We start from the raw sequence: 25,333 nt of genomic DNA on the forward strand, positions 1-25,333 counted from the left end.
TTCAGGACCCAGAAAAATTAAGGGCATCAAAATTATTAGTGTGACATATTTGTGTACGTTTTTAAAAGAGTATACATTTATAAAATTTGGTTTAATGACAAAGAAATTTAACTAGAATCAGTGATTTTGTTGTTTTAAATTAATGAGGAGGTATTGGTTTCAAAACACCATGTGTGCTTAATTAAATTCTAATTTTTACAAATTTCTTTTCATAACAGTATAAATTTATAAAATTTGGCTAAATGATTAGAAGTTTAATTAGAAGCAATGGTTTTTATATTTAAAATTTAACGAGAGGTCCTAAGTTCGATATGTTATGTGCAACTTTATTTTTAATTACTAGCTAGTAACTATGTGGGTTGCTATTTTTAAACATTCGTTCTAATTCAAGTCTAATCTTCAACAAAGGGTAATGCGTAGACTAATTTTTTAGACCAAATTTACAAATCATATGACGTCTCATCAAAAGGTTTAATTTGGTACCCATTCATTACTTATACATATCCTTAAAGACTCGAAAATATCATTATTTTCTTAGTCTTATATTGACGAGGTTAGTAAATAAGAAAAAACATCTCACAATTTATACAAAAACACTTTAAAAGTTCAGATGGAAGATAAAACTCATAATTTATCTACTTGTAAGCCTGAAGTTTTTTTGCTTCCTTCTCTCGATACAAAATAAATTAGTTTTTTCGTGTTTCTAAATTACGGAGTTTGAAGTACTTTTCTAAATATAATTTTATGGATGTTTTACGTGTAAAAACAACTATTTTTTTTATGAAGTGATGTCACATTTTTTTACGTCGTCCCGGACCTCAAAAGTTTCTGGAGCTGTCCTGGTAAAACAACGACACTTGTCCTTATTTAAATCTCCCAAATACTTAACCAAACATCCTTTATTTCTGTAGCCAAACACTCACCCTCTTCCTCGCCAAAGCACACAATCAGAAAAACACTTTCATTAATCTAACTGTGGTGGAAGATTCCAGAAGCCCAATCTGGTAATCCAAAATATGGGTTCCTTGATTTTCATACGGAGAGGACGATGGCTCGTGGGGTTGGGTGCTCTTGTTTTCACGGTTTTCTAATCTTACGTGAGATCCAGATTTTACAACGATGAAGGTGCCATGAGTTCCGGCGAGGGACGGTGGCTGATTGTGGTGGGTGAAGACGCTGGTCTGTGGTGGGAGACGATCGTGGCCGGTGGTGGTGGCCTGGTGGGAGAGGATCGTGGTTGGTGCCTGGTGGTAGTGGACCGTTGCAGGTGATTGCGCGGCGAAGACCGTGGCCACTGGCTTGGGAGAGGACCGTCGCTGGTGCCGGTGGCTTAGATCTCGGTGTATTTGGTGTGAATGAAGATGGGCGTTTGGCTAACACAATAGTGAGTGTTTGGCTAAATAATTGGTTAAGAATTTGAAGATTAAGTTTTGCCAAGTGTCTTTATTTTATTGTGCCACATAAGATAGTGTGTATATTGGGTACTCCCCAGAGAGTATCCAAGTGTTATCTCTAGTAAAAATGCATGCGCGTTCCGCTGTGGGTTTTGAATCCGTAACTACAATTTAACGCATCAATTTTTAAATTATTTATAAATTCATCAAAGCAGCTGAATCTACATGATAAAATAAGTCTTTCAGTTGCATCTACATGATAAAATAACTCTCATCTATATACAATGGACCCGGCTTCTTTGCCCTCCCACTTCCCATACACTCTCATCCCCTCCTATTTTGTACGGTCACGGTTAAGCCACGTCAACATTTTATATTAATTTCTTTATAGAGATAATAAGACAAAAATCAATAGTAATATAAAATGTTGACGTGGCTTAACCGTGACCATATAAATAGGAGGGGATGAGAGTGTATGTGAAGTGAGAGGGTAGAGAAGTCAGGTCCATATACAATTTACATGAGTTTTCCTCATGAATTGGAGAATGATGGTTGTTTAATTGTACCTAAAGTGCTGTAGTAGTTGTCGGTGATGTGGCTAAATGCACCTACACAAAGATTCAAAATTGAGTCATGATTCCTTGTACTTGTAGCATAAGTAGAAAAGGAGGTGCTGCAAGACAATGTATCAGTGATAAATAATCAAAGCTTTACTCAGAATTTACCACATGTATCACCAATGACTTTATGCATATATATCAAGGACACAAATAGTTGCAGAGGCGTGGATTATACCTTTTCATCTTGGATTGAGAACTTGGTGTCGTCTTCGATCTCGAGGCTTCTACACAGAGAATACGTACGTACATGAGACAGTCATCTTCTATTTTTCCCTAATCTACTATGATCGGAGATGAAATTCAAGGCAGAAGGTGAGAAAATTTTACCTGTGAGTGTCTCGGCACCAACATCAGGAGGTTTGGCATCTTGACTTGCACGACTGAGCACCATTTATGAAGAGCAGCGAACGATTTCAGGAACCAAAATCAACTCTAACCCCCCATTTTGGCACCCCTACTCCTCCATCTCTCTACCTCTATACTAAAGGTGATGAATCTACTATTAGATGCCATGCAATCATGGAGCAAAAAACCAAAAGCCGAAACTCAACCATTAAAAAAAGCAAAAAAGCTATGAGGAATAAGGATGCATTGCTTTCAGTTGGTGCCCGTTTGGAGGCATCTAATCTACATCATCACCAGCTATTCAGTACTACGGTCTGGTGGTATTCATCTTTACTTGGAAGTAAGAGGTCTTATGTTCAAATCTCGTAGATGGCAAATTCGATACCAAATTAGGTTACCCATTATGTAACTTAGCCGAACTCTCCCTCCGCTTAGTGTAAAAATATCGATGTACTGAAGAAAAAAAATATACATCCTCACCCCACACAATTTGCACGACGCTGTGTGTGTTGTGTACGGAGGAAGATTTGGAGGACTGGTGCTAGAATTTTTTATTGATGGGCCCGAGGTCAACTGCTCTAACGACACCAATACTACCACCTGCCCAATTCATCATGTGTGGTTTTATTACAAAAGATCTCGAGATTAATTAGAGTAGGATATTCCTATTTAAAATCATAATTGTTGACTTCCCCACCGATGTGGGATAGCCAAAAGCAGGTGTATAATCGAATTTGTTATTTCGTGTTGGTGAAGAAACTAAGAAATTGGCACTGGCAGTCACTCTTTAGGAGGTGTACCATATTGTCTCCTTTGTGTACTGTCTGTGAAACATCTTTTAAGGATCTTCAACCCTAATGATAGGCGATATCTCTCTAAGACCGGCTAATTTAGCTATGTATGTTTTGAAAGAAATATAAGCGATATTCATGTATTTTACTTTTTCTAATAACAGTATCGCTATATATAGATGTGCATTTACACTAGCTCAGTAAACTGGTAGTGATCCACCTCTTTCTGTGTTCTCAATCTCACACTCGCACATCTCTGCATCTAAACAAGTAGAAGGCAAAAATGACGAGTTTCCGCTTCACGGTGACCCTTATGGTGATCGCTCTCTTCTTCTCTACAGCAGCTGGAAATCCTCATGTGAGTGCTAATTACCTAATTAAACGTTCAGCTAATCGTTTTCGTTAAACCCTCTATCCTAGACGCAACCTGAATTTCGTATATATATGCAGGACAAATGTGTGTACACAATTTATGTAAAGACGGGGTCGATCATCAAGGCGGGCACAGACTCAAAGATAAGCATGACACTCGGTGATTTCTCCGGCCGGTCTGTATGGGTGCCGGATCTTAGGTCATGGGGGCTAATGGGGCCACACTACGACTACTTTGAGCGTGGCAACGTGGACGTGTTTAGCGTACGTGGTCCATGCATGGATGCACCAGTGTGCCGGCTCACCCTCACCTCCAACGGGTTTGGTGCACACGCCGGGTGGTACTGCGATCATGTGGAGGTTACTGCCACGGGGCCTAACACTGCATGTTCGAAATCCATGTTCTATGTTCAACAATGGTTGTCCAACGATGTTGCTCCATATCAGATGACTGCAACTCGCGATGCGTGTAATCCGTGGAACGTCAATGCCGCTGCGGAGCAGCTGGGGAAAGATGGGAAGTTTGTTGTGGAGTATCCCAAAAGATATGCTTGATTGTTATTTGTTGGGATGAATAATGACTAGTTGAATAGAAATATTTTGGTGCTTTGGTTCGTTGGGATTTTTTAATTTTTTTAATTTTATAATTTGGATCCGAAAATGTTTTGGTGTTCTTTTCTAATTGAGGAAATGGTCCTATCTGTAGTTTGGAGTTTGTTTTTTCGGAGGCTTAATTATCATTAATCTATGAAAAATTAACAATGGTGATCTCATTTTGTTCATTCACTATTCCAAACACAAGTTAGGTTCGCTTCACCATTCACGGGTAAACTTAATTTTGGTCACTGACATTGATGTGGTAAAGCTCTGGGTTCAATAGTGTAAACTGTGAATCTACTTGATTGTGGTCATGGGTAAGGTGTTCCCAACTAGCCTCTTCAGGGCTCAGAAGGAGTGGATAATCGTGGTTCGCCACTAGTTGTCCCCCTTTTGTAAAAAAAAAGAAAAGAAAAGAGATATATCAATTGTCCAGGAGTATGACCTAAATCCGTTTGCTTTTCAGTGGTCATATGCGTCAATACGTGACCAAATGAATTTGTGTATCATTTGATGTGGCAAGTGAAGTGTACATGTCATGTCAATTAATGAATTTATTTTATTGGACGATTGTATACATCATGCATTACTTGTCTCATGCGATAGTACCCTAATATGGTATAAATATGTGGTTTCCCCAGCATTACTCAAGTAAAATAAGACAAATTTTAGTGTTCATTTATTGGACTACATGGTTGTTATCCACACACATAGAAAGAGAGCCGTTGCATGGAGAAGTTCTTGTGTGAGGCCATCACCTATGGTGAGCCATAGGTGTGCTTTGAGAGGGAGTGAGACACAAAATGAGGCCGGATGAATGAACCTAACAAAATCAAGTGCTGGGGTAAAGTGTGGTTTTTGAGTCTCTTGATCCGTAAGGACAGGTGGTCTGATCCAAACCCAGAAGAATTCCTCCCTTGTAAGGCCCTTTACTCTCATCCCTACATTCTTCTTCACTTGTAAGTGAGAAGTTTTAAGTTTAATTTTCGCCAAAAGTGAGTTTGAACCACATTATTGATGCCCCATTGTGAGGCTATGCCCACCTCATTCCCTTAGTGTAGATAATATTGTTTGTTTAAAAAAGAAAAATACATATATGGTTGGGCGGGCAAAAGTTTTTGTCTTAAAATAATCAACACTTGATGTCTTTGACACCACATTGATCATATCCATGTTAAAGGTGAACTTAAAGAATGATTTGACAAAAATTAAGAGTATTTTTGTTATTTTCCTTATTTAATGGAGATTTTGCACGAAATGACCAAAATGATTGACGTTGGACAAACTTAGAAACCAATCTATTGATTTTAAACCTTAGAGACCAAAGTGAAGAGTTATGTCAATCTTATGAATCATTTTGGCTAAAAAGCCAATCAACAATTAAGCGGCCTTTCATGTTAGCTTTTAGATATTTCTTAAAGAATCATCATCACAAAAAGCACTCAAATTCAAAACAATTTATGAATCGTTCGAATGTGTTTTTAAAAATCCTATGAAGGTGTTTTTAAAATTGCTGAAAGTTTTTCTCATGAGTCAAGTGAATTTTAGAAAAGCACTTGAAATGCTTCATGAAACATGCAATAAGCACCGGTTATCCACCTAACCAAATGTTTGTTATTTTGGTGTTTGGGTACCTCAAGTTTGAGTACTATTTCAAACTCGTACCTTATCTTTGAAATATCACAATTTACTACACAAACATATGATTTGGTTGCAATATCATACATCGATCACATAATTTGTTAAATTAACCATTAAGTGATGACATGTTAAAATATAAGGAAAACTAATGATAAGGACTTGAAAACTTTGAATATTAACCAAAAACCATGTACTAACTTTATTTAATGGTTAGGACAAAGCCCAATACTAAACTAGCCCAATTAAAATGACCTAAGCAATGAATTTTCTATTTTGCCCCTGACTGCAATTTAATGTTCGTTTACCATCCATAACCTCAAATCTCCTTCAATCTTGGCAATTCCAATTCCAACTCTGAACCAGAAAAAGCAAAAGATTCAAAATTCAAATCCAAATCGTTCAATCCAAACGGGATGAATAAGATAATTTTCAAGAAAGATTGAATAATCCATATTATTTGATAGCTTCTTGATGAATTGGTGGGTGGGGTCTTGGAGTCCAAGACAGAGCGTCTCCTGTGTTTAAAATCTCTCTCCGCTGTATCGTCGACCACCCGGCTTGCAATTAGAAGGCTCTCTACGTCCCAATTGGCCACCGCGGCCATGGATTTGAATCTGGGGTTGAATATAATAGCATTGCCGATGGTGCCTCTAATTTCGACTTCAACTGGGTTTGATTCTCTTTGCTGGTTTTTATCAGACTTTGTTGTGGCTCTTCTTTCCCCGCCAGTTTTCGTTTTCCGTTTTCAAAAACTACATAACGTATTAAATATCTTTTGTTTTATGTTTGTTACGTGTCTATATTTTGTATACGTATGGAGGTATGCATGTGTATGTGTAGAGTAGCGATCCATTGGGATCAGGTAATAGGTAATCTCCCCTATTTCAGTTTGAAACCTGCACTGCTAACAAGCTAGGTGGCTTAAGTGCTTAATGTAAATTCGCAGGATGGATAAGTCTAGCAAGCTTGGAGGCGAGACCTACACAAAACGTGGCAACATTTGTTCAATGATGTTGCTAGTTAATTGACACGTTTTCATGCATGTGTCAATTTCCTTAGATGATTATGCTGGCATATTGTTAACACAAATACCTTCACAAGCCTAATCATTTACCCTACATTTATCGACATATTTACTTGGCTGCTAAGTACTTGGCTACTAAGCCTTAGTAGGTTTGTAGCCGACCTCCACATCTATAAATAGCGATCACCACTTCTGAAATTTTCATCTCTCTTCCTACCCGTCAGTCACAATGCAGGCATATGTTGGAGTAGTTGCACACATAATATTAGTATTATATCTATAGAGAGATATTAAAAAACAAAAGAAAAGAGTGCAAATGTGTCAGTAGATTAGAGGTGATACAACCCACTATGATGCATTTGCGAATCCAGCAGCATCTGGAGCACTTTCAGCCGGATTGAAATTAGCTCGGTGCGAAACAATGCCTTGGAAAGACAGTGAAGGTAAAGCTGAATGGAACGAGGGTCCCTGTAAAGTCATTTCTTGATTATGTTGACCCTACTTACAATATGATCAATTATTATCATATGCTTGTTGATTAAGATCAAGATGCTTAATTATTATTATTATTCTATTATTTTCTTAAACGAACACTGACTATTTATCAAACGAACACTAGTACTATGACTATTTTGTAAACTAAACAATGACTATTTCTTAAATGGAACACTAGTACTATCACTGTTTCGTAAACTAAACATTGACTATTTATCAAACGAACACAAGTACTATCACTGTTTCGTAAACTAAACACTGACTATTTATCAAACGAACATTAGTACTATCACTATTTCGTAAACTAAACACTGATTATTTCTTAAATGGAACACTAGCACTATCACTTTTTTGTAAACTAAACACTGACTATTTCTTAAACGGAACACTAGTACTATCGCTTTTTCGTAAACTAAATATTGACTATTTATCAAACGAACAATAGTACTATCAATGTTTCGTAAACCAAACACTGACTATTTATTAAACGAAACACTAGAACTATCACTATTTCGTAAACTAAACACTGATTATTTCTTAAACGGAACACTAGTATTATCACTGTTGTACTATCATTGCTTCGTAAACTAAACACTGACTATTTCTTAAACGGAACACTAGTACTATCACTTTTTCATAAACTAAACACTGACTATTTCTTAAACGGAACAATAGTACTATCACTATTTCGTAAACTAAATATTGACTATTTATCAAACGAACACTAGTACTATCATTGTTTCATAAACTAAACACTAATTATTTATTAAACGGAACACTAGTACTGTCACTGTTTCGTAAACTAAACACTGATTATTTCTCAAACGGAACACTAGTATTATCACTATTTCTTAACTGAACATTGACTACTTCTTAAAATGAACATTATTTCTTAAATTAAACACTGATTATATCTTAAACCGAATATTAGTACTATCACTATTTCTTAAACTGAACACAAGTACTCACTATTTCGAAAACTAAACACTGACTATTTATCAAACGAATACTAGTATTATCACTGTTTCGTAAACTAAACACTGACTATTTCTCAAACGGAACACTACACACACACACACATGAGTTCAATTTTATAATGAGATAGATCGAATGCAATTGCATGAGACTTCCAAACATAATCATAAACTAGTTTTAAAAAAAATAACATAATCATAAACATTGATGTCAGTCTCGCACTTTAAGTTTCACTGATCCAAGAAATCTTCCCTTAACCTTCATTATTTTGTAGTGATTTGTGTAGAAGTTTGGATTATACAAGTGAATGTGCAATGTGATACACTCGGTGAAATTATGCCATTTTCGAATCTAAAGTTCATTATTTTGTAGTGATTTGTGGAATTTAATTTTTTTTTAAATTTATTTGATGGGAGGCAAGGCGAGGAATTGGAGTTAATTAATTATGTTGGGGGTTAATTGGTATCGACTAGCAAAAGATTTTTTTTTTTGGACGAATCCTCTAGAAAATGGCATATTTGTAAATAAATGAGGCAATTACATATTTGTAAATAAATGAAAGTTTAATTATAACAAAAGTGGGCTAACGGAAGGCAAGGGCATAGATGGAAAATGAATTTCTTATTTTGCACGTGAGGCTTCATTGTTTTGGTTATTCTTTCTAGTTTTTGTCCTTTTTCATTAAAGTTTAAGTCCTTTTTATTAAATAAAGTTAGTAAATGGTTTTTGGTTAATAAAAAGTTTGAAAAAGCCTTTTTCATTAAAGCTCCCTAAAATATAGTCATATTTTTGTTAACGTGGATGCCAATTTTCACAATGTGAATAAATTTTGATATTTAATTAATAAAAATTATTAAACAAAATAAAAGATTAAAAATGGGGCCACCCCTTCTTCTCAATCATCCTTGGGACCGGCACACCACATCCGATGCCCCCTTCCGCCCCGAACTTCTCAGTTCTGTTCGCACGACAATTGCAATGCCTTTTTTTCTTGTATTCCGATAGAAACCCATGTCAGTTTCTACTCCCTTAGTCGCTCTGATTATCTTCTTTGCTTGCTTAAATAATGATCAAAATCAGATTCTGAATCTCACATCGATTTTGATTTCAAAAAAATTACTGAAAATCGATGTAAGATTCAAAACCCCAAAATTTTGTTCATAGTTTTGCAACTTTTACTTATGAATTATTTGTTCTCAGTAGGCCTTTAACCGTCAAGTGTTCGCTCTTCAACCCTTTATGGATGCTGCGACGAATAAAGATCATAACTTTCGTCCGACCTTGAAAGGACGCAAAGTTTCCTTCCTTAATGGTGTCCCCAAGGTTTCTTGCCTGAAGATGAATCTTGGCATTTACGACCCATACAACGGTAATTCTATCCTAATTCTTTACAATTTTCTAGACGGTTGAATCGGATAACCTGATCCGTTTCATTCTCAATATCGTATCCACCACTTCAACCATTTTCACCTCTCATTGCAGTAAAAGAAATGCTTCATAGAGCAACAAAGTGAAGTAATATGAATCCATGATAAACCAAACAAACATGAAATGAAGTTCGTGTTCAATTGATTGCACAATATGAAGTTACATCTCTCACTTCAGTAATACAAAGGCTTCATTATATAAGAGCAGCAAAGAAGTAAATAACTGTTTCAATATATGAATTCCATAATACTTCCTATAATTCTCAAATGACTGCACAAATAGAAGTATTTGATTTTAATTTTCACTTATAGCCCAACGGGCTTAGTACATGTGTCACATAATCCTTCATTACTACCATTCACAACAAGCATTGTTTAATCAAGCCATGAACTGCCATTTAGTATTACAGTATAGTGTTATTCCTCTTTACTTGTAAGTAAAAGGTATAAGGTTTGATTCTCGCCAAAGTACAATTTGAATCATATTATTATGGTTAGACCGGTGCAAGACTTAACTCACTCCTCCACTCCTTAATATAGATAAAATCGTTAGTTCAAAGAGAAAAAAAAAATCAAGGCATGGACTTGTAAAAGAAAGCAACCTATCATTTTGTGACAAGGTTAATTTTGAGCCCCAAAATTTCAGTAATCCCATCTCTCCTAAATGCATTAGAAACTAAAAGGGATTTAAAACCACTGGAGCCAAAGCTTTATCATATCCAATTTTCCATGGTATTATATTTTGGTCATTTTCCAGCAGTATGTATTGTATTTGAATTGTTTTATTTGATTTCTTGTGCGTCAATTGATTCGAGCATATGAATTACTTTGACAAAATAGAAAGAAAAAATAGAAAGTTATAAAAAACAGTGGTAGGGAGGATGTCGTTTAGAAGCTTTGTAATTTGTGTACATAAAGCATATATTCTAGTGTATTATTTCTGATGAAAAAAATAATAATTAGTTTGTCAAACGTCGTCTGATCGTTGTTAGACATAGATATAAATAAAACTACTTGGATAAAAAAATAAATAAAAGATAACCCTTTAGTAAATTTGACAAGATTAACTGAATTTCTTTAGTATCTATAATGATTCAAAACATATAATGCAGAAAGGTCTTGATAAAGTAAATGTAGCAGTAAACTTCTTACAAACAAGTAACACTAATAAATCGTCTGCCAAGGAAAATTAGAAGTAAAGTTCTTTATTATGACAACCCAATACTTGAAAACTTATGACCCGTGGAAGCTCATCCTGTGAAGTGAAGCCATCTAAGTTGTCTCAGGAGACACTGAAATTAAAAATAAACAAGCACGAGTAATTAAGTTTTGAAGAAGACATCCAAATTAATCAAGAATACTTTACAAAGAGATACATGCATGTCGCTTAATTTAAAAAAGAAAAATAAAAACACATTTGCTTACCATTGCTTAACTGAAGTGCCGCTTGATTAAAACCACCTTCACATAAAACCAATCATTCAAGACATTCAAGAACCTGAAGTACGAGTATCTCCATGGCCTGACGAAAATCAGACTGCCAAAAACTCCCCAAAATCCAACAAAAAAACCAAGCCCCACGCTGACGTAAAATCCCCATGTTATAGGCTCATTCTTTTCTTCTTCATCACAACACGTGTTTTGAAGTGGAGGTCCGCACAGTTGAGGATTTCCAGCATAAACAGAGGGATCAAAACTTTGGAGCCGAGTGGTTGGAATTTCGCCAATAAAGTTGTTGTAGGACAAGTACAAGACATCAAGACCATGTATCTGAGCAAGGCTGGTTGGAATTCTGCCATTTATCTGGTTTCTTGACAAATCAAGGGCAACCAATGATTGCAACTTTCCAATCTCTACAGGCAGCTCACCTGTCAATTTGTTTCTCGACAGGTTTAACGAAACTAACCCAACAAGATCCGTGATCTCACTTGGAATCTCCCCCGTTAATCTATTGCTCGAGAAATCAATTCTCGTCAGAAATCCCAAGGTGTTTTTGAATTCCAATGTCTGGTGCATATCAGCTAAAGTATCATTTATTTGGTATTGACGGGTAGGAGATGAATTTCCTTTCTGTGCCAGAACAGTCAAAGTGCTGAGGCATTTTGGTATTGTTCCAGAGATGTTGTTCACCGACACATCCAAGTTTTGAATGTTTGTTAGACGGCATAGTTCAGGCGGCATGCTTCCGTTGAAGTTATTAGAGGAAAGCACTAGGGTAGACAAATTTTGAAGGCTAACCCCTAACCATTTTGGTATGTGTCCTGATAATTTATTGTCTCCAACATCAAGGATGACTAGGTCGCCTAAATGTGTCAAGCATTCTGGAAGTTCTCCAGAGAGACTGTTGCTTGAGAGATTAAGGAACCATAATCTATTGTATGCTTCACACAAAATAGAAATTGACCCTGAAATTTTATTATCAGAGAGATCCAAATATGACGGATTCTGAGTTTGAAGCCATTTTGGAAAATATGGACCTATCTTACAAGACCCCAAAACTATAGTGTCCAATTGAAAAGGTGGAACCCAATTAGAATTGAAGCTTAAAGCCAGTGAATTGGAGGACAAATACAAAGATGTTAATCTAGAGAGATTGGAGAAGTGGCTTTCCGAAACCACACCTTCCAAAGCATTCATATCCAAATACATGTACTCCAAATTAGACATTTGCCCAATGCTTTCAGGTATTGTTCCTTTCAATTGATTTTCATAGAGATCTAATCCTTTCAACGATGAAAAGTTTGTGAGATTAGGAATTGATCCAGAAAGATGATTGTATGAGAGTCTTAAAGTCTCTAATGAGTTTTGATTTGGACATGTAGACATTAACATTTGAACCAACTTAGAAAGCCGTCCATTCAAAGTGTTGTTGGAAAGGCGCAATTCTTGCAGATTACATAACCTGGAAAAAGATTGCGGAATCCCTCCTTCAATGTGGTTATTAGAGAGAGATAGATAGACAAGAGAGCTCATGTTTCCAAAAACTTGGGGAATTAAACCAGTTAAACTGTTGGAAGAGAGGTCAAGATGAACAAGACTGGCATTGTAGTTTGACAACCATACAAATATTGAAGGAGAAGTGAATTGGTTGTTACTGAGATCAACATGAGCAAGAGATTTAGAAGAATTCATGTTAAAAAGAGTACTGGAATGAATTGGAGGTGAAGAAAGACCACATTTAGCCAATGTCAAGTTTGTAAGTTTAGGGTGGTTATTAACTATTTCCAGCCAGTCAGGAACATTACGAAGATTGTTGTAACTCAGGTCCAAATATGTTAAAGAAGAAAGAAGAGGGAGCCATGAATTCAAATTTTCTACATTAGCAAAGGCATTGTAGCTGAGATCGAGAAATTGCAAGTGGGTGAGGTTTCCAACCTGACTTGGAACTCGACCACCAAAAGAAGCACAAGAGAGATCGAGGTGTCTTAAATTGGAAAGATTACCAACGAAATCTGGAAGTTGGCCCCCATGAAAGTTAATTTCCGAAAGGTCCAAATATTTCAAATGCTGCAACTCAATCAGTTTAGGACTCATCATACCTTGCAAATAATATTTGATTTCCTGCGGGTCTCCTTTCTGTTGAAGTGAGTAAGCTTGATCCAAACGTTCCCTTCCAAGATTAAGTTGAGTAACATGGTTGGTGCGGTTGCTGCAGTGGACGCCAACCCATTTACAACAATCTTGCTTGTGTTCTTCTCTTCCCCATGAGGAGAGGACATTGTAGTCATCCACGAGCTTCTGTTTGATAGCAAGGAGTGCTTTTCTTTCCCTCTCAATGCACCTCATCACTCCTCTTGAAGAAATATTATTGGATCCAAGGGCAAGGGAAGAGTTGACACATTGCAGTAGAGTCAGCACCGCAATTAAAGCATGAAAGAGTTTCTTCAAGCGCCCGATTCCGTCACCCTCCATCTTAATTCAACTAAATCAATGGAGATACAGTTGAAGAATGAAGAAGAAAAACTGTGGATTCAGGATTTGATTTACGAGCAAAAGGAAAGCTGCAAGTGTAGTTCAAATGGTAAGCTCACATATACAATGATTCTAGACAGCATGATTGTCCTTTTTTTTGGGTCAAAAAGACGGAGGCAGATTTTCTGCCATCTCACTTCCCGAGAGCTCTTGTGCTCTTCTGTTTGTGTGGTAACAGTTAAGTTACGTCAACATTTTATATTACTATTCTTTTTTGTCTTATTATTTTTATTAAAAAAATAATATAAAATATTGACGTAATTTAACCGTGGCCACACAAAACAGTGGATTCAGGATTTGATTTCCGAGCAAAAGGAAAGCTGCAAGTGTAGTTCAAATGGTAAGCTCACATATACAATGATTCTAGACAGCATGATTGTCCTTTTTTTTTGGGTCAAAAAGACGGAGGCCGATTGTCTGTCATCTCACTTCCCGTGAGCTCTTGTGCTCTTCTGTTTGTGTGGTAACAGTTAAGTTACGTCAACATTTTATATTACTATTCTTTTTTGTCTTATTATCTTTATTAAAAAAATAATATAAAATATTGACATAATTTAACCGTGATCACACAAAACAGGAAGACATGGAAAGTGAGAAGACAGAGAATCTACCTCCACAAAGACAACAATAATTGATAAAGTGAAGACATCTTGATGCACCGATCTTGGTAAGTCATTACTCAATTTACTTCCCCACCAAATTTATTGCTTTTTCTAGTTCGTCCATGTATGGAAACTACTAATTGAAAGATGCCGTATATAATTAGGGATGTGCTATCCACACATTATATTTTACTTCTCACACACCTTTTGATAATTTATGTCCGTTGATCTTCTTTAATTCATCCGATCAGACGGCCGAAAATTTTCAAGAAGTGTGTAAGAAGTAAAATAGGATGTGTGGATATCACACCCCTATAATTATGCTTTCCCTCAAACTGCTTTTTTTTATTCAAGGTATTGAAATCTTAGTATAAAATAATTTTATCTAAACCAAAAAAGTGATTATCTTTAAGGTGAACAGCTGATTTGGATGAAATTATTAATCCCTTTAAAAGCGACGCACGTTTCAGTAGGTGAGATGTTATGGTAAAAAAGATTAATATTATTGGAACAAGTACTTACAGCACAATCATACTTTTCATGATCATTATGGGGCTTGAGTTTGAGTCTACATCTAGATTTTCTCATTCGAGCAATTCTCTAAGCTAATCTCAACTGTGGAAAGGAGAATTCGAACTTTGGTTGCAAGTTCAAGGGGAAGCATGCTTCTATAGGCAACTTGCTACACCCCGGTATGTTGGGGGTGACAAATGACTTTGGTAGGTACGTCAGTGAATGAGTTTGACCGTGTCTAATTGCTTTTCTTACGATAAGGGTGATGGCTTACTTGGTCTGGGTTTGCAATTGAGAGAGAGAGAGAGAACTATCCAACTCCGGCGAGGATACTTCTTAAACAGCCGGCCTCTTTCTGCAATAAAATAGCTGGCATAAATTTCAGTTTATCAAATCTTTAAATCATCCATTCTAATATTACAACGTTCACTGATCCCCTTTGAAAACATTACATCCACTCATCCAATATTACAACGTCTAATGAAAACATTACATTCATTTCAATTGATCAAATCATCAGTGATCCCCTTTTTTGCTATATCATATAAACATGCATTAAACAACCACTAACAATTGTTTCAATAAAATCGTAATTAACGGTTAAATAGACATAGTAATTAACAGATGTATGACATTACAATAAAAGCGTAAGTTTGTGTACGACATTGCAATATTTTAAATATGAGATATGAGTTTGCAATTACAATTACACTCAAATTTGAGGATGCAAAATGTAATTTATAGCATTACTCACAAATTGTAAGAGCATGTCTAACTGAGATTACAGAGAACACACCTCTATTAAAAAAAATGTGTCATCGAAATTTTGTATGTGTAAATAGCATTGCTTCACAAATTATTAGAACATATCGTGTAGTCTTATAGAAGTAGAAAATGTATGGGGCCCAGCTTGGGTACTACGTGGTTTTAATAAAATTATTTAAATTATTTATTTTTAATCTCAACTATTCATTTTCAATAACATTAATATTACGTAGTATTAAAAAAAAATACTTACGGTGTGTTTCACGTATGTCCAAAACTATATCCGATCATAAAACGGACCGAGAGAGTTCTCGTCCGAAGACAGAACCGGATAACGGGATGGGCTGGACCTTGGTTGTTACTTTAACCCATTTACAATTGGCCCAATCCTCCTATAAATTGTCAGAGGCGCGTCGTCCCGCTCGCTTTTAACACATCTGTAAGCTTCTCCAATCTCAAATCCATGGAGGCTGCTCTCCAATCAAACCCTAACCTTCCTCCTCCAATCGAATCCCTAGATCCTCACCCTCCTCATTCCGATTTCAATCCTCCTCCCCCTGCAGAAACCCTAGCCTCAGATTCTAATGGCCCGTCTCAACCGCCGCCCACTGAAACCCTAGCTTCCTATGCTCAAGACTCCTCCACGAATCCCAAGACCGCTGCTGAGAACGGTAATTCGACTAACGCCTGCAAGGCGCTTGCTATTATGAAGCCGCTGTTGTCGGAAAACGGATTGACCAATACCACTAGCGGCAACGAAAAGGATGGCTCGGGCGGGGAGGAGGAGACGACTAGCAGGCGCCGCCGCCGCAGCCGGTGGGATCCTCAGCCCGAGTCGGACAATCAGAGTGGTGGTGGCGAGACAGGCAGTGGCACGAGGAAGAGGAAGTCGCGGTGGGCGGATGAGGAGCCGAAGCAGGCGATTCAGCTGCCGGATTTCATGGGAGGTATTGAGTTTGATCCAGAAATTCAAGCTTTGAATAGTAGGTTGCTTGAGATTAGTCGAATGCTGTCTTCGGGGTTGCCCTTAGATGATCGTCCCGAAGGGGCCAGGTCTCCTTCGCCGGAACCGATATATGATAACATGGGAATTAGGATTAATACTAGAGAGTTCCGTGCCCGTGAGAGGTTGAACAAAGAGAGACAGGAAATTATTGCCCAGATTATTAAGAGGAACCCAGCATTTAAGCCCCCGGCTGATTACAGGCCACCCAAGCTTCACAAGAAGCTTTACATACCGATGAAGGAATATCCCGGATACAATTTTATCGGACTTATCATTGGGCCGAGGGGTAATACCCAGAAGAGGATGGAGAAAGAAACTGGTGCAAAAATTGTCATTAGGGGTAAAGGTTCGGTGAAAGAGGGTAGGTCACAACAGAAGAGGGATTTGAAACCTGACCCTTCCGAGAATGAGGACTTGCATGTTTTGGTTGAGGCCGATACACAAGACGCTCTTGATGCCGCGGCTGGAATGGTGGAGAAACTCTTGCAGCCTGTCGATGAGGTGTTGAATGAGCATAAGAGGCAACAACTTAGGGAACTTGCGTCATTGAACGGGACAATAAGGGATGAGGAGTATTGTAGGTTGTGTGGGGAGCCGGGGCACCGGCAGTATGCTTGTCCATCACGTACTTCAACCTTCAAGAGCGATGTTCTTTGTAAGATATGTGGTGATGGTGGGCATCCAACCATTGATTGCCCAGTGAAGGGTACAACTGGGAAGAAAATGGATGATGAGTATCAGAACTTCTTGGCTGAGTTAGGGGGGACAGTTCCTGAATCTGCAACTAAGCAGACCGCTACATTGGCACTTGGCCCAGGCAACAGTACATCAAGCAATCCTCCTTGGGCTAACAGTACTGGCAGTGCTAGTGCATCATCACATCCAGGCTTGGGATCAATTGGAGTCAAGCCAGTCAAGGACTATGACGAGACAAACTTGTACATTGGATACTTGCCGCCTACTTTTGATGATGATGGTTTGATCCGATTGTTTTCACCATTTGGTGATATTGTGATGGCCAAAGTTATCAAGGACCGAGTTACTGGAGCGAGTAAAGGTTATGGTTTTGTGAAGTACGGAGATGTTCAAATGGCTAATAATGCAATTGCAAGCATGAATGGTTATCGCCTAGACCAGCGAACCATTGCTGTCAGAGTTGCTGGCAAGCCTCCTCAGCCTGCTGCGCCTCCTGGACCTCCAGCATCGGCACTGCCCACATACCCGGTTCCCCAGCCTGTTGGTGCCTATCCATCCCAGCAGTTTACCGCAGGTGGCCCTCTTGGGAATGCACCACCTACTAGCTACGTGGGTACTCCTGTTCCTTGGGGACCCCCTGTTCCTCCTCCTTATGCTCCTTATGCTCCACCTCCTCCACATCCCCCTGGTTCAACCATGTATCCTCCTCCCATGCCGGGTCAACATATGGCTCCTTATGGTGCACGATACCCTCCTCCACCTGGGGCACCACCTCAACCGGTGACTTCAAGTGAAGCACAACAGAATTATCCCCCTCCAGGAGTTCAATCCGAACACAATGTCTCTAACCAGTCCCTACAATCTAATATGTATGGTGGCTCCTCAGCACCAATGCCACCAAACGGCCAACACACTTATCCTGCTGCTTCGTATGGTTACTCATCTTACTACAATGCAGCTCCACCACCTCCGCCTCCCCCCGCCCATGTACCTGGATCAACTGCGGACCAATCTCAGAACATTGGTAACGTTCCATGGGCCACGAGTGCTCCGGTTCCCCCTCATGCTTCTTCTGCGGAAAGGACAACTTACGGTGCAGATGCAGAGTATGAGAAGTTCATGTCAGAAATGAAATGATACCTCCAAGCTGATAGGTATGCACTGCACATTTTTGCTTCATTTCTGGTTATACAAATTATGTTTTGGTATTTTGAGTTGTTGAGTTGCTTGGATATTTGGTCCAGGGCATTTCATTTTTACAAAAATATCAACCTGTGTCAATATACAGAAATTAATATTCAGCACTGCAACTAGAGACCATCATACACAAGGTTCTAAAAGACGCTAGGCGCTAGTTGGGCGGCGTGCTGAGGCCTAGCGCCTAGGCGGCTAGGCGAGCGTCTAGGCAGATTTAAGTAGATCTATTATATTTCATGTAAATAAGTGTCGGTTTATTAAAATATATACAATTTTATCATAAACCACAAAGTAGAATGACATATATATTATGAAGTATTGGAACATAATGAAAATATAGGAACAAGCCTATAATGTGTGTTCATTTAAGTATTCAACAAGTCTCTTATAGGTGCTAGGTGGGGATTTTTAGAACAGTGATTATACATTAGACTCACAAGGATTTTAACTTGCTGTCTCTTGCTTCCTTCTGCTGCTTATGTGAGTGATGTAGGACGAAAAAGAGCTTTGGGTTTCTCACTTTTTATTGGGGCGGGTGAACGATGTGTACTGTTTATTAATTTACTTATAATTTCCCACTTTTTATTTTACACCGGGACTTTCACTTGGTCTTTTGTATATATGAAGGTTGTTTACAGAAACAGATGATCATGCCATCGTTGTCAGTATGTGATTCGCCAGGAATGTTCTGGATATCTATCCTGGCTTCTGTTCAATGTTTTATATGGTTCTATTTTTCTTGAATTATGGCACTGGTTTATACTATTGCGTGATGGAGGCTAACGCAAGCCTTCTTTTCCGAACCCTTTGCATGGAATGAAGAAAAATGTGCATTTTTTGTGTTTAATTTAATTACCCAAAAAGCTTGTTGTGCAGGGATGATCTTCAAAGTCGCATGGCTAGGATTACATTTTATAGTTTCCATTCTTATGTTGAGGGGCACAGATATCTGATTTTTCTATATTATGCTGCGTAAGTCATTTATATCTTGTTTTTGCAGTACTTGACCCTTCTCCGTTGCCATTATGTAAAATTTTGACAGGACTGATGTTTCTTGGAGCTCTTGTGAACCGATTTCTTACCTCTTGCCATGACTTTGTTGAAGTTTGGGACTCACATCTTTAACCTTGCTGTAATGTTATGACCTTTGCAGAGACTTGGGCTGGAACTTCCATTGATCGTTTCGTGTTGGAGAAGTCATCTTTAAACAATATGATTCATATTATTTTGGGTGTTTATGTTGGACGTAATTTTGTTATTTTTCTGGTTACTTTTCTCTTACAAATTCTAGCTACTAATTTTCTCCTTGTTGAAATTTTGTCTGAACGTCCATTATTTGGTACTAATGTTTTGTGATGTTATGTTGGGTTGGGTTGCATAACTAGCTTTGTTGCTTTGCCTAACGGTTTTCCCTCTCTAGTTTCTATTGTAATCCAATTTTTACCTTAAGGACCCTAAGTTTTTCCGCCTGCCGTGGTTTCTGAAGCTGCTTCAGTGATGCATTATCTTTCCATTGAAAAGGTAATCATGCCTTGCAACTCAAGGCATTCTTGGTAGGTGGAAGATAATGTTATGTTTCATTCATATTATCTGTGTTTTCATATAACAATGTGATATTGATGTTCTTTTCTAGTTTTACATTGGCAGGTAAAAGAAATCGTTCATGTATGTATTGGTTATCATTTGCTTTTGAATATCCAGAGTTTTGGTTCTGTCTTATGGTTTCTTCCATAAATTTGACACTTGTTTTGGCATCTTATTAGTAAAAACTAACCCTGATCATAACCTAAATTGTCAAGTCTTGAGTGTTGCTATGATATGTTAGAGGACCTGAGGTAGAAAGTGGTCCGTTTCGGCGAGTTTGAATATGCTAGGTGGTGAGGATTACTTTTACAATGTATTTCGTTATCTAATTGCTTCAAAGTGGTGGTGTTACTAGGTTTGCCAGATCCTCATGGATGAAGCCACTAGGTACATACAGCATGCTTATATTCTTCTATCAAGTTCAATCATCGTTCCTAGGTGTCGCCCCGCTTTTGAGCTTTGATTGTGAAGGAGGAAAAGAACCTGTGTAACTTGTTAGAAATGGTCCCAATTGTGATTGTGATTCTGGGTACTGTACATTTCCGGCAATGCTAACCAGTTTCTAACACTTGTTCCTTCACACCTCGTTCTGTTATTTCATTGTGTTGAATTGGCCCTTCCATTTCTCACTCTTACCATGCATGTACAGGCTTCCCTTTGAAGCCTTGGAGGGAGAGGTTGGTTCGGTGGGGGATTAGATATGGGGTGGTGGTTGCCGGGGGGCGGGGGTTCTGGCGCACCGGGAGGGGAAGAGGCGAAAAAACGGCCCTTGGGGGTTTTTTTTTTTTTTTTTTTTTTTCAATTTTTACCCGGTCGTAGCAAAAACCCACCGCCCAGATCAATCTAACGGCAATGGTAGAATGTGTTTGTTGACAAGTGCACAAGAAAAATCGCTTATGCTCCATCTCCATCTTTAACACACAAAAAAAAAAAAAAAAAATAAATATCACAGGCTCTCCAACAAGTGGTTCTTTGATATGTGCCAAAACTTGAAAGTGCTTGTTGTGGTAATGAATGAGATTGGGCACTATGTGTTAACTGTACAGCTGTGTCTAAACTAAATGACATTTTACCATTGGAATTTTAATCAATGTGAGAACGACGAGCGGTTTATATGGTTAGTAACACTCGAGACAAAAGCGATAATCTAAACTATTGTGATTTGTGGAGAGGGGAATATGGATTGGTATTTGGAGACTTGGCCAAATGGGTCTCGGCATGCTAAAACATTACTATTAGCCCTCACATTAGCCTTGCTTCTAAATTATTTCGAAATAATAGGTGCAGTGTTGGCAAAATGCATGTAACAAAAAAGGATCTAGGAAAAGTAGATCCCAAAGCCTTAAATTGTTTTTTTTGGAAATTACAACATGGTAGGCAATTATATATGAAGGGTTCTTACCAGTAATAACACGTTCATTGATTGAGCAGCAAATTTACATAGGTTATTGCCAGTAAGAAAGCCTGCAAATAATTCAGCTCTACTTTTGAACATGTTCTTATGGGTAAGAACACGTTTATATATGAGTACCATCCTGTTTTGTACTAATTTCTGAAAAATATAATTTTGGCCCCGGTCTACTCTTTCTTAGATCCTTTTAAAAAAAAATATTCCAAAATAGTAGGCAAAGTGTTAGAAAAATGCATGTCATAACAACGCTCACGAATTGTCTACAAAATGTATGGCGTGTCATGAATTCTTCTTGCATGTCATGAATTCTTCTAGCCTCTATGAAGGTCTGTAATATTGATACAACAATCGTAATTTAGTTTAATTATTCTATGTTTAGTTATTTCATTTAGCATTATTCTATTATGTGGCGTTTATATTGGGTGGTGCTATCCACACACCCATTATTAATTTCTATTCTTTGATATTCTTTAATTAGTCGATCCGCTAATCGGAAATTTAGAGGGTGTGTGAGAAGCAAAAACTGGTGTGTGAATAGCCAAACCTCTATATATAATTATTTGAGTGTTTCCATGCCGGATAGAATAATTGTGCAATCGTCAAGTCTACTCGCACTCGACCTCAGTTCGATTCCCGCCCTCTTTATCTTTTTTCCCCAATTTTCATTTTTCGTCCTTCTTCTCCGTCGAGAAAGCCATGGACAACGACGATCCCTCTCACCGTCGCAGAAGGGTAACTTCCCGCTTTTTCTCTCTCTCTCTCTCTGTCTCTCATCAAAATTCTTGTTCAACTTCACCAGAACTCCATCTCAGATCTGAAATTCTTGTTCTTTCCAGTTCATTCCCAGAGTCCAGCCACGCAAGAAGCTTGGATCAACTGCCCCCACTCCGTAACTCTCATAATTTCACCTTCCAATTTCCATTTAATTTCATTTTTCGTCAAAATTCATAGCATTATTAGTTTTTCATTTGACATTTTTGAGTTGCGAATCGCTGCAGCGACGTCGGTGACGGCGGCGATGGTGGTCAAGAAACTCGCCAGGTCCAGACTCTGCCGAGTCAGCACAATGTAAGCTCGCTCTCTCAGCTTTCAACTTCTTTTCTTTCTTTATTGCTGTCCGTATTTTAATTTTTAATTTTTTCTTTGTTTTTGTATGTGATTTATTTATTCATTTGTTATTTCTTTTAATTCTTGGCTTTCTTTAAAAGAAAAAAAAAATAAAGAGATTAAGCGGCTTTTGGCTTTTTTGAAAAGTTGAATAAGGCTGGTTGGGGTGAAGCGTACGATTTGGTCATAGGGTGTGTTTGGTACGGACCGTATGGTATTAAATTAGACAATCATAATGTGGTAATTTCCTTTTTTGGGGTTTAGGGTTTAGACTTTAATTTTCGATATATAAAAGATACGGGAAAAAAAAAATTTACTTTTGGATTTGGCGGAAAAAGGAGATGGTTTGAACATGTGGGTTGGGTCATTGTCGAATAAAGTGTGCCCGTCCTTTTTGCATTTAAGTTCGAATCCTTCTCACTCTCAAGTTTGAGTCACCGTGCACGTATATAGACTAGTTTAAAAACGGAAACATAATTCACATCATATGTTTTGCCAATATGTGCAGCTGGAATGTGGTTCTGAAGTCAATAACCTGGAATTATTCTTGCTTTCCTATGATGTCTACTTTGGTTTGACAATGTGTTGGATAGAATGTGATATTTGATAACTCTTGATTTCTTTCAATTATATAAGATTAGCTGAACAAATGGTTGATTCTTGTTCTTGAATTTACAGGAGAGAAGACGGGGAGTCGAAAAGAAATGTAATTTCTCATTAACTTTGCTTGCATATTATTAACTTGGCTATCACATGCCGTCTTTAGATTTGACATGGTTTCTTATGACTATGAGATTGGTTATAATGTTACTGATCCGAAAATGTGTTGAGTACAATAGTTGCTTCCCTTAGATTATCCTGGATTCGCTTTCCGTTCATGTTTGCTGTTCAATCTGCAGCTTCACTGCAAGTTGCATTTGGTCCTGGAGGAGCAGGTGCGTCCTCAACTTCTATCAGAACATTTGGAGCTGCAAAGGACGGCAATGATGGTAAAAGCGGCAGGGTAGTTCTCAAAGACTCTGATGATGATGAGCAAAACCTCTCAACTCTTCGTTCAGCCTCTACTGAAGCTGAAACAGATGTAACCATGGAAGATGCTATCGATCCAGAAGCAGAACCACTTCAGGGTGTCAAGAATACAGAATGTTGGGTAAGAACATGCACCATATGTGTCTCTACGTCATTCTCTCTCTGTATTGCTCTGTCACAAATGATTCTCTGGTGATTTGTATTGCTCTCTCACAGACGATTCTCTGGTGCCTCTGCAGGATTATGAGAACACATACTATCCTACTACTCTCCCTCTCAGGCAACCCAACTCTGGAGACCCAGGTATTCTTTTTGAAAGCTGAAAACCATTTCGGTTTTCCTTATGCTGTTAATGGCACTTTTAGTTTATAGCCATCTTGTAATTCCTAGATCTCTTGTTTTGCTTTTAGAAATCCTTAATGAGAATGAATTTGGGGAGGATGCTGAAAAAGAGTATGATGAGAACACTATAAACCCTGCTTCAGAACTCGGGCTGCTGGTGCGTATTGGATTAGTAACTTATTTCTGATGCAACTATGTTAAACACTAAACAGAGTGATATATTTGATTGGATGTTACTAAACTTGCTTGACAGGAGGAAAAAGAGCAAGCGAAGTTGTTATTCATTCAACTTCCTTCCATTTTGCCATCGACATCGAAGCCAGCAGCTACTGCAAAGGGCAAAGAGAAAGTTGGAAGCTCAACATCACTGGAGAGCACAGGTGCTCCAGAGAAGGGATGCAGTTTGGAAGAGTTGCCTGCCGGATATATGGGTAAAATGCTAGTTTCCAAGAGCGGAAAAGTCAAGCTGAGGCTAGGAGATACCTTCTATGATGTAAGTCACAGCCATTAACTTTCCTTAAACTGAAAGAAAAGCACGATTCAACGGAAAGTCACAGCCATTCCGTGATCAAGTTCAATAACGTTCAGTTTACTTACCACTTGCTCTTACTGTTTCACAATCCAAAGAATGATGATTTCGTGTCATCTGCCCGGCACAGAATAGTTTTTCATTAGATTTCACCGCCCACAAATACGAGCTAGATTCAAGTACTATGAATGAGAACATAATGTTCATTTTTGTGCTTACGATACGCAGGTTGCACCTGGTTCAGATAGCAAGTTTGATCAAGATGTTGCGGTAGCCAACACTGTAGAGAAGAAATGCACCGTTCTCGGAGAGCTACGCCAGCGAGCTGTTGTAATTCCTGATGTGGATTCCCTCCTAAATGTGATTAACAGGAATTGAATGCAGGGATGTTACAAAAATTATGTGCATTTTGAGGTGTAATGGGGGAATTATGCACATGAGAAAGCTGGAAATGGTAGATATGTAGAGGAAAATCTTGAGGAGTAAATATGTTGCTAGAATTACTGAAGCCTGAAGGTGCTAAGTGTATTGAAATGTAAGCGGTTGTAGGTGAAAATTAGTAGGTCAGACAGAAAAATTCATCTGGTTAAACAGTTTTGCCGACTCCATGTGGTTAAACAGTTAATATTTGAAGTTTTTTCAGGTGAATCCATCTCTTTCAGGATAACTTTTTTTTCTTTTTACTGAGTCCATGTGGTTAAACAGTTTTATTGTTTGCATGGAAAGGTATAGTGTAGATCACTATATTCTAAAACGCGACCCCAACTCAATAACGTTTTCCACTTCGCAAGGGTCAGGGGAGAACGTCTATTGTACGCAGGTTTATCAGAGGTTGTTTCCACAACTTGAACTTATAACCTTTTGATCACAAAAGAACAACCTTTTGTTTTGTGTCAAGG

The 25,333-nt window shown here is 38.0% G+C and overlaps 4 protein-coding genes and 1 long non-coding RNA gene across 7 annotated transcripts; 3 read left to right on the plus strand and 2 right to left on the minus strand.

The window, feature by feature from the left end:
- Window positions 1-3,238: 3,238 nt before the first annotated feature.
- LOC126626770 (PLAT domain-containing protein 3-like) lies at window positions 3,239-4,295 on the plus strand. Its single transcript, XM_050296168.1, has 2 exons — window positions 3,239-3,508; window positions 3,601-4,295. The coding sequence occupies exons 1-2, from the start codon at window positions 3,434-3,436 to the stop codon at window positions 4,075-4,077; spliced, it is 552 nt and encodes a 183-aa protein (XP_050152125.1). The 5' UTR covers window positions 3,239-3,433; the 3' UTR covers window positions 4,078-4,295.
- Window positions 4,296-10,744: 6,449 nt separating this feature from the next.
- LOC126586676 (receptor-like protein EIX1) lies at window positions 10,745-13,695 on the minus strand. The gene is made up of 2 exons (XM_050251634.1): window positions 11,107-13,695; window positions 10,745-10,973 (listed from the first exon to the last, which is right to left on the minus strand). Exon 1 carries the CDS (start codon window positions 13,591-13,593, stop codon window positions 11,113-11,115), a length of 2,481 nt encoding a protein of 826 aa, XP_050107591.1. The 5' UTR covers window positions 13,594-13,695; the 3' UTR covers window positions 10,745-10,973; window positions 11,107-11,112.
- A 2,249-nt stretch (window positions 13,696-15,944) lies between these two features.
- On the plus strand, window positions 15,945-19,813 carry LOC126618918 (splicing factor-like protein 1). Of its 2 annotated transcripts, none has more exons than XM_050287143.1 (2): window positions 15,945-18,389; window positions 19,475-19,813. In XM_050287143.1, exon 1 carries the CDS (start codon window positions 15,997-15,999, stop codon window positions 18,370-18,372), a length of 2,376 nt encoding a protein of 791 aa, XP_050143100.1. In that variant the 5' UTR covers window positions 15,945-15,996; the 3' UTR covers window positions 18,373-18,389; window positions 19,475-19,813. The 2 variants fall into 2 exon arrangements, with proteins under 2 accessions (XP_050143100.1, XP_050143109.1); XM_050287152.1 differs by lacking the exon at window positions 19,475-19,813 and adding an exon at window positions 19,309-19,468.
- A 261-nt stretch (window positions 19,814-20,074) lies between these two features.
- On the plus strand, window positions 20,075-25,101 carry LOC126618935 (uncharacterized). Of its 2 annotated transcripts, none has more exons than XM_050287165.1 (9): window positions 20,075-22,159; window positions 22,264-22,316; window positions 22,426-22,510; window positions 23,210-23,240; window positions 23,434-23,684; window positions 23,803-23,866; window positions 23,974-24,062; window positions 24,159-24,398; window positions 24,663-25,101. In XM_050287165.1, exons 1-9 carry the CDS (start codon window positions 22,124-22,126, stop codon window positions 24,810-24,812), a joined length of 999 nt encoding a protein of 332 aa, XP_050143122.1. In that variant the 5' UTR covers window positions 20,075-22,123; the 3' UTR covers window positions 24,813-25,101. The 2 variants fall into 2 exon arrangements, with proteins under 2 accessions (XP_050143122.1, XP_050143129.1); XM_050287172.1 differs by having other exon boundaries at window positions 22,426-22,495; window positions 23,213-23,240.
- On the minus strand, window positions 24,303-24,669 carry LOC126618947 (uncharacterized). The gene is made up of 2 exons (XR_007621917.1): window positions 24,503-24,669; window positions 24,303-24,427 (listed from the first exon to the last, which is right to left on the minus strand). It is a non-coding gene; the product is annotated as an uncharacterized LOC126618947 (long non-coding RNA).
- Window positions 25,102-25,333: the final 232 nt, after the last annotated feature.

This window comes from Malus sylvestris, chromosome 1, assembly GCF_916048215.2.
Source record: "Malus sylvestris chromosome 1, drMalSylv7.2, whole genome shotgun sequence".
Lineage (NCBI taxonomy): Eukaryota > Viridiplantae > Streptophyta > Magnoliopsida > Rosales > Rosaceae > Malus > Malus sylvestris.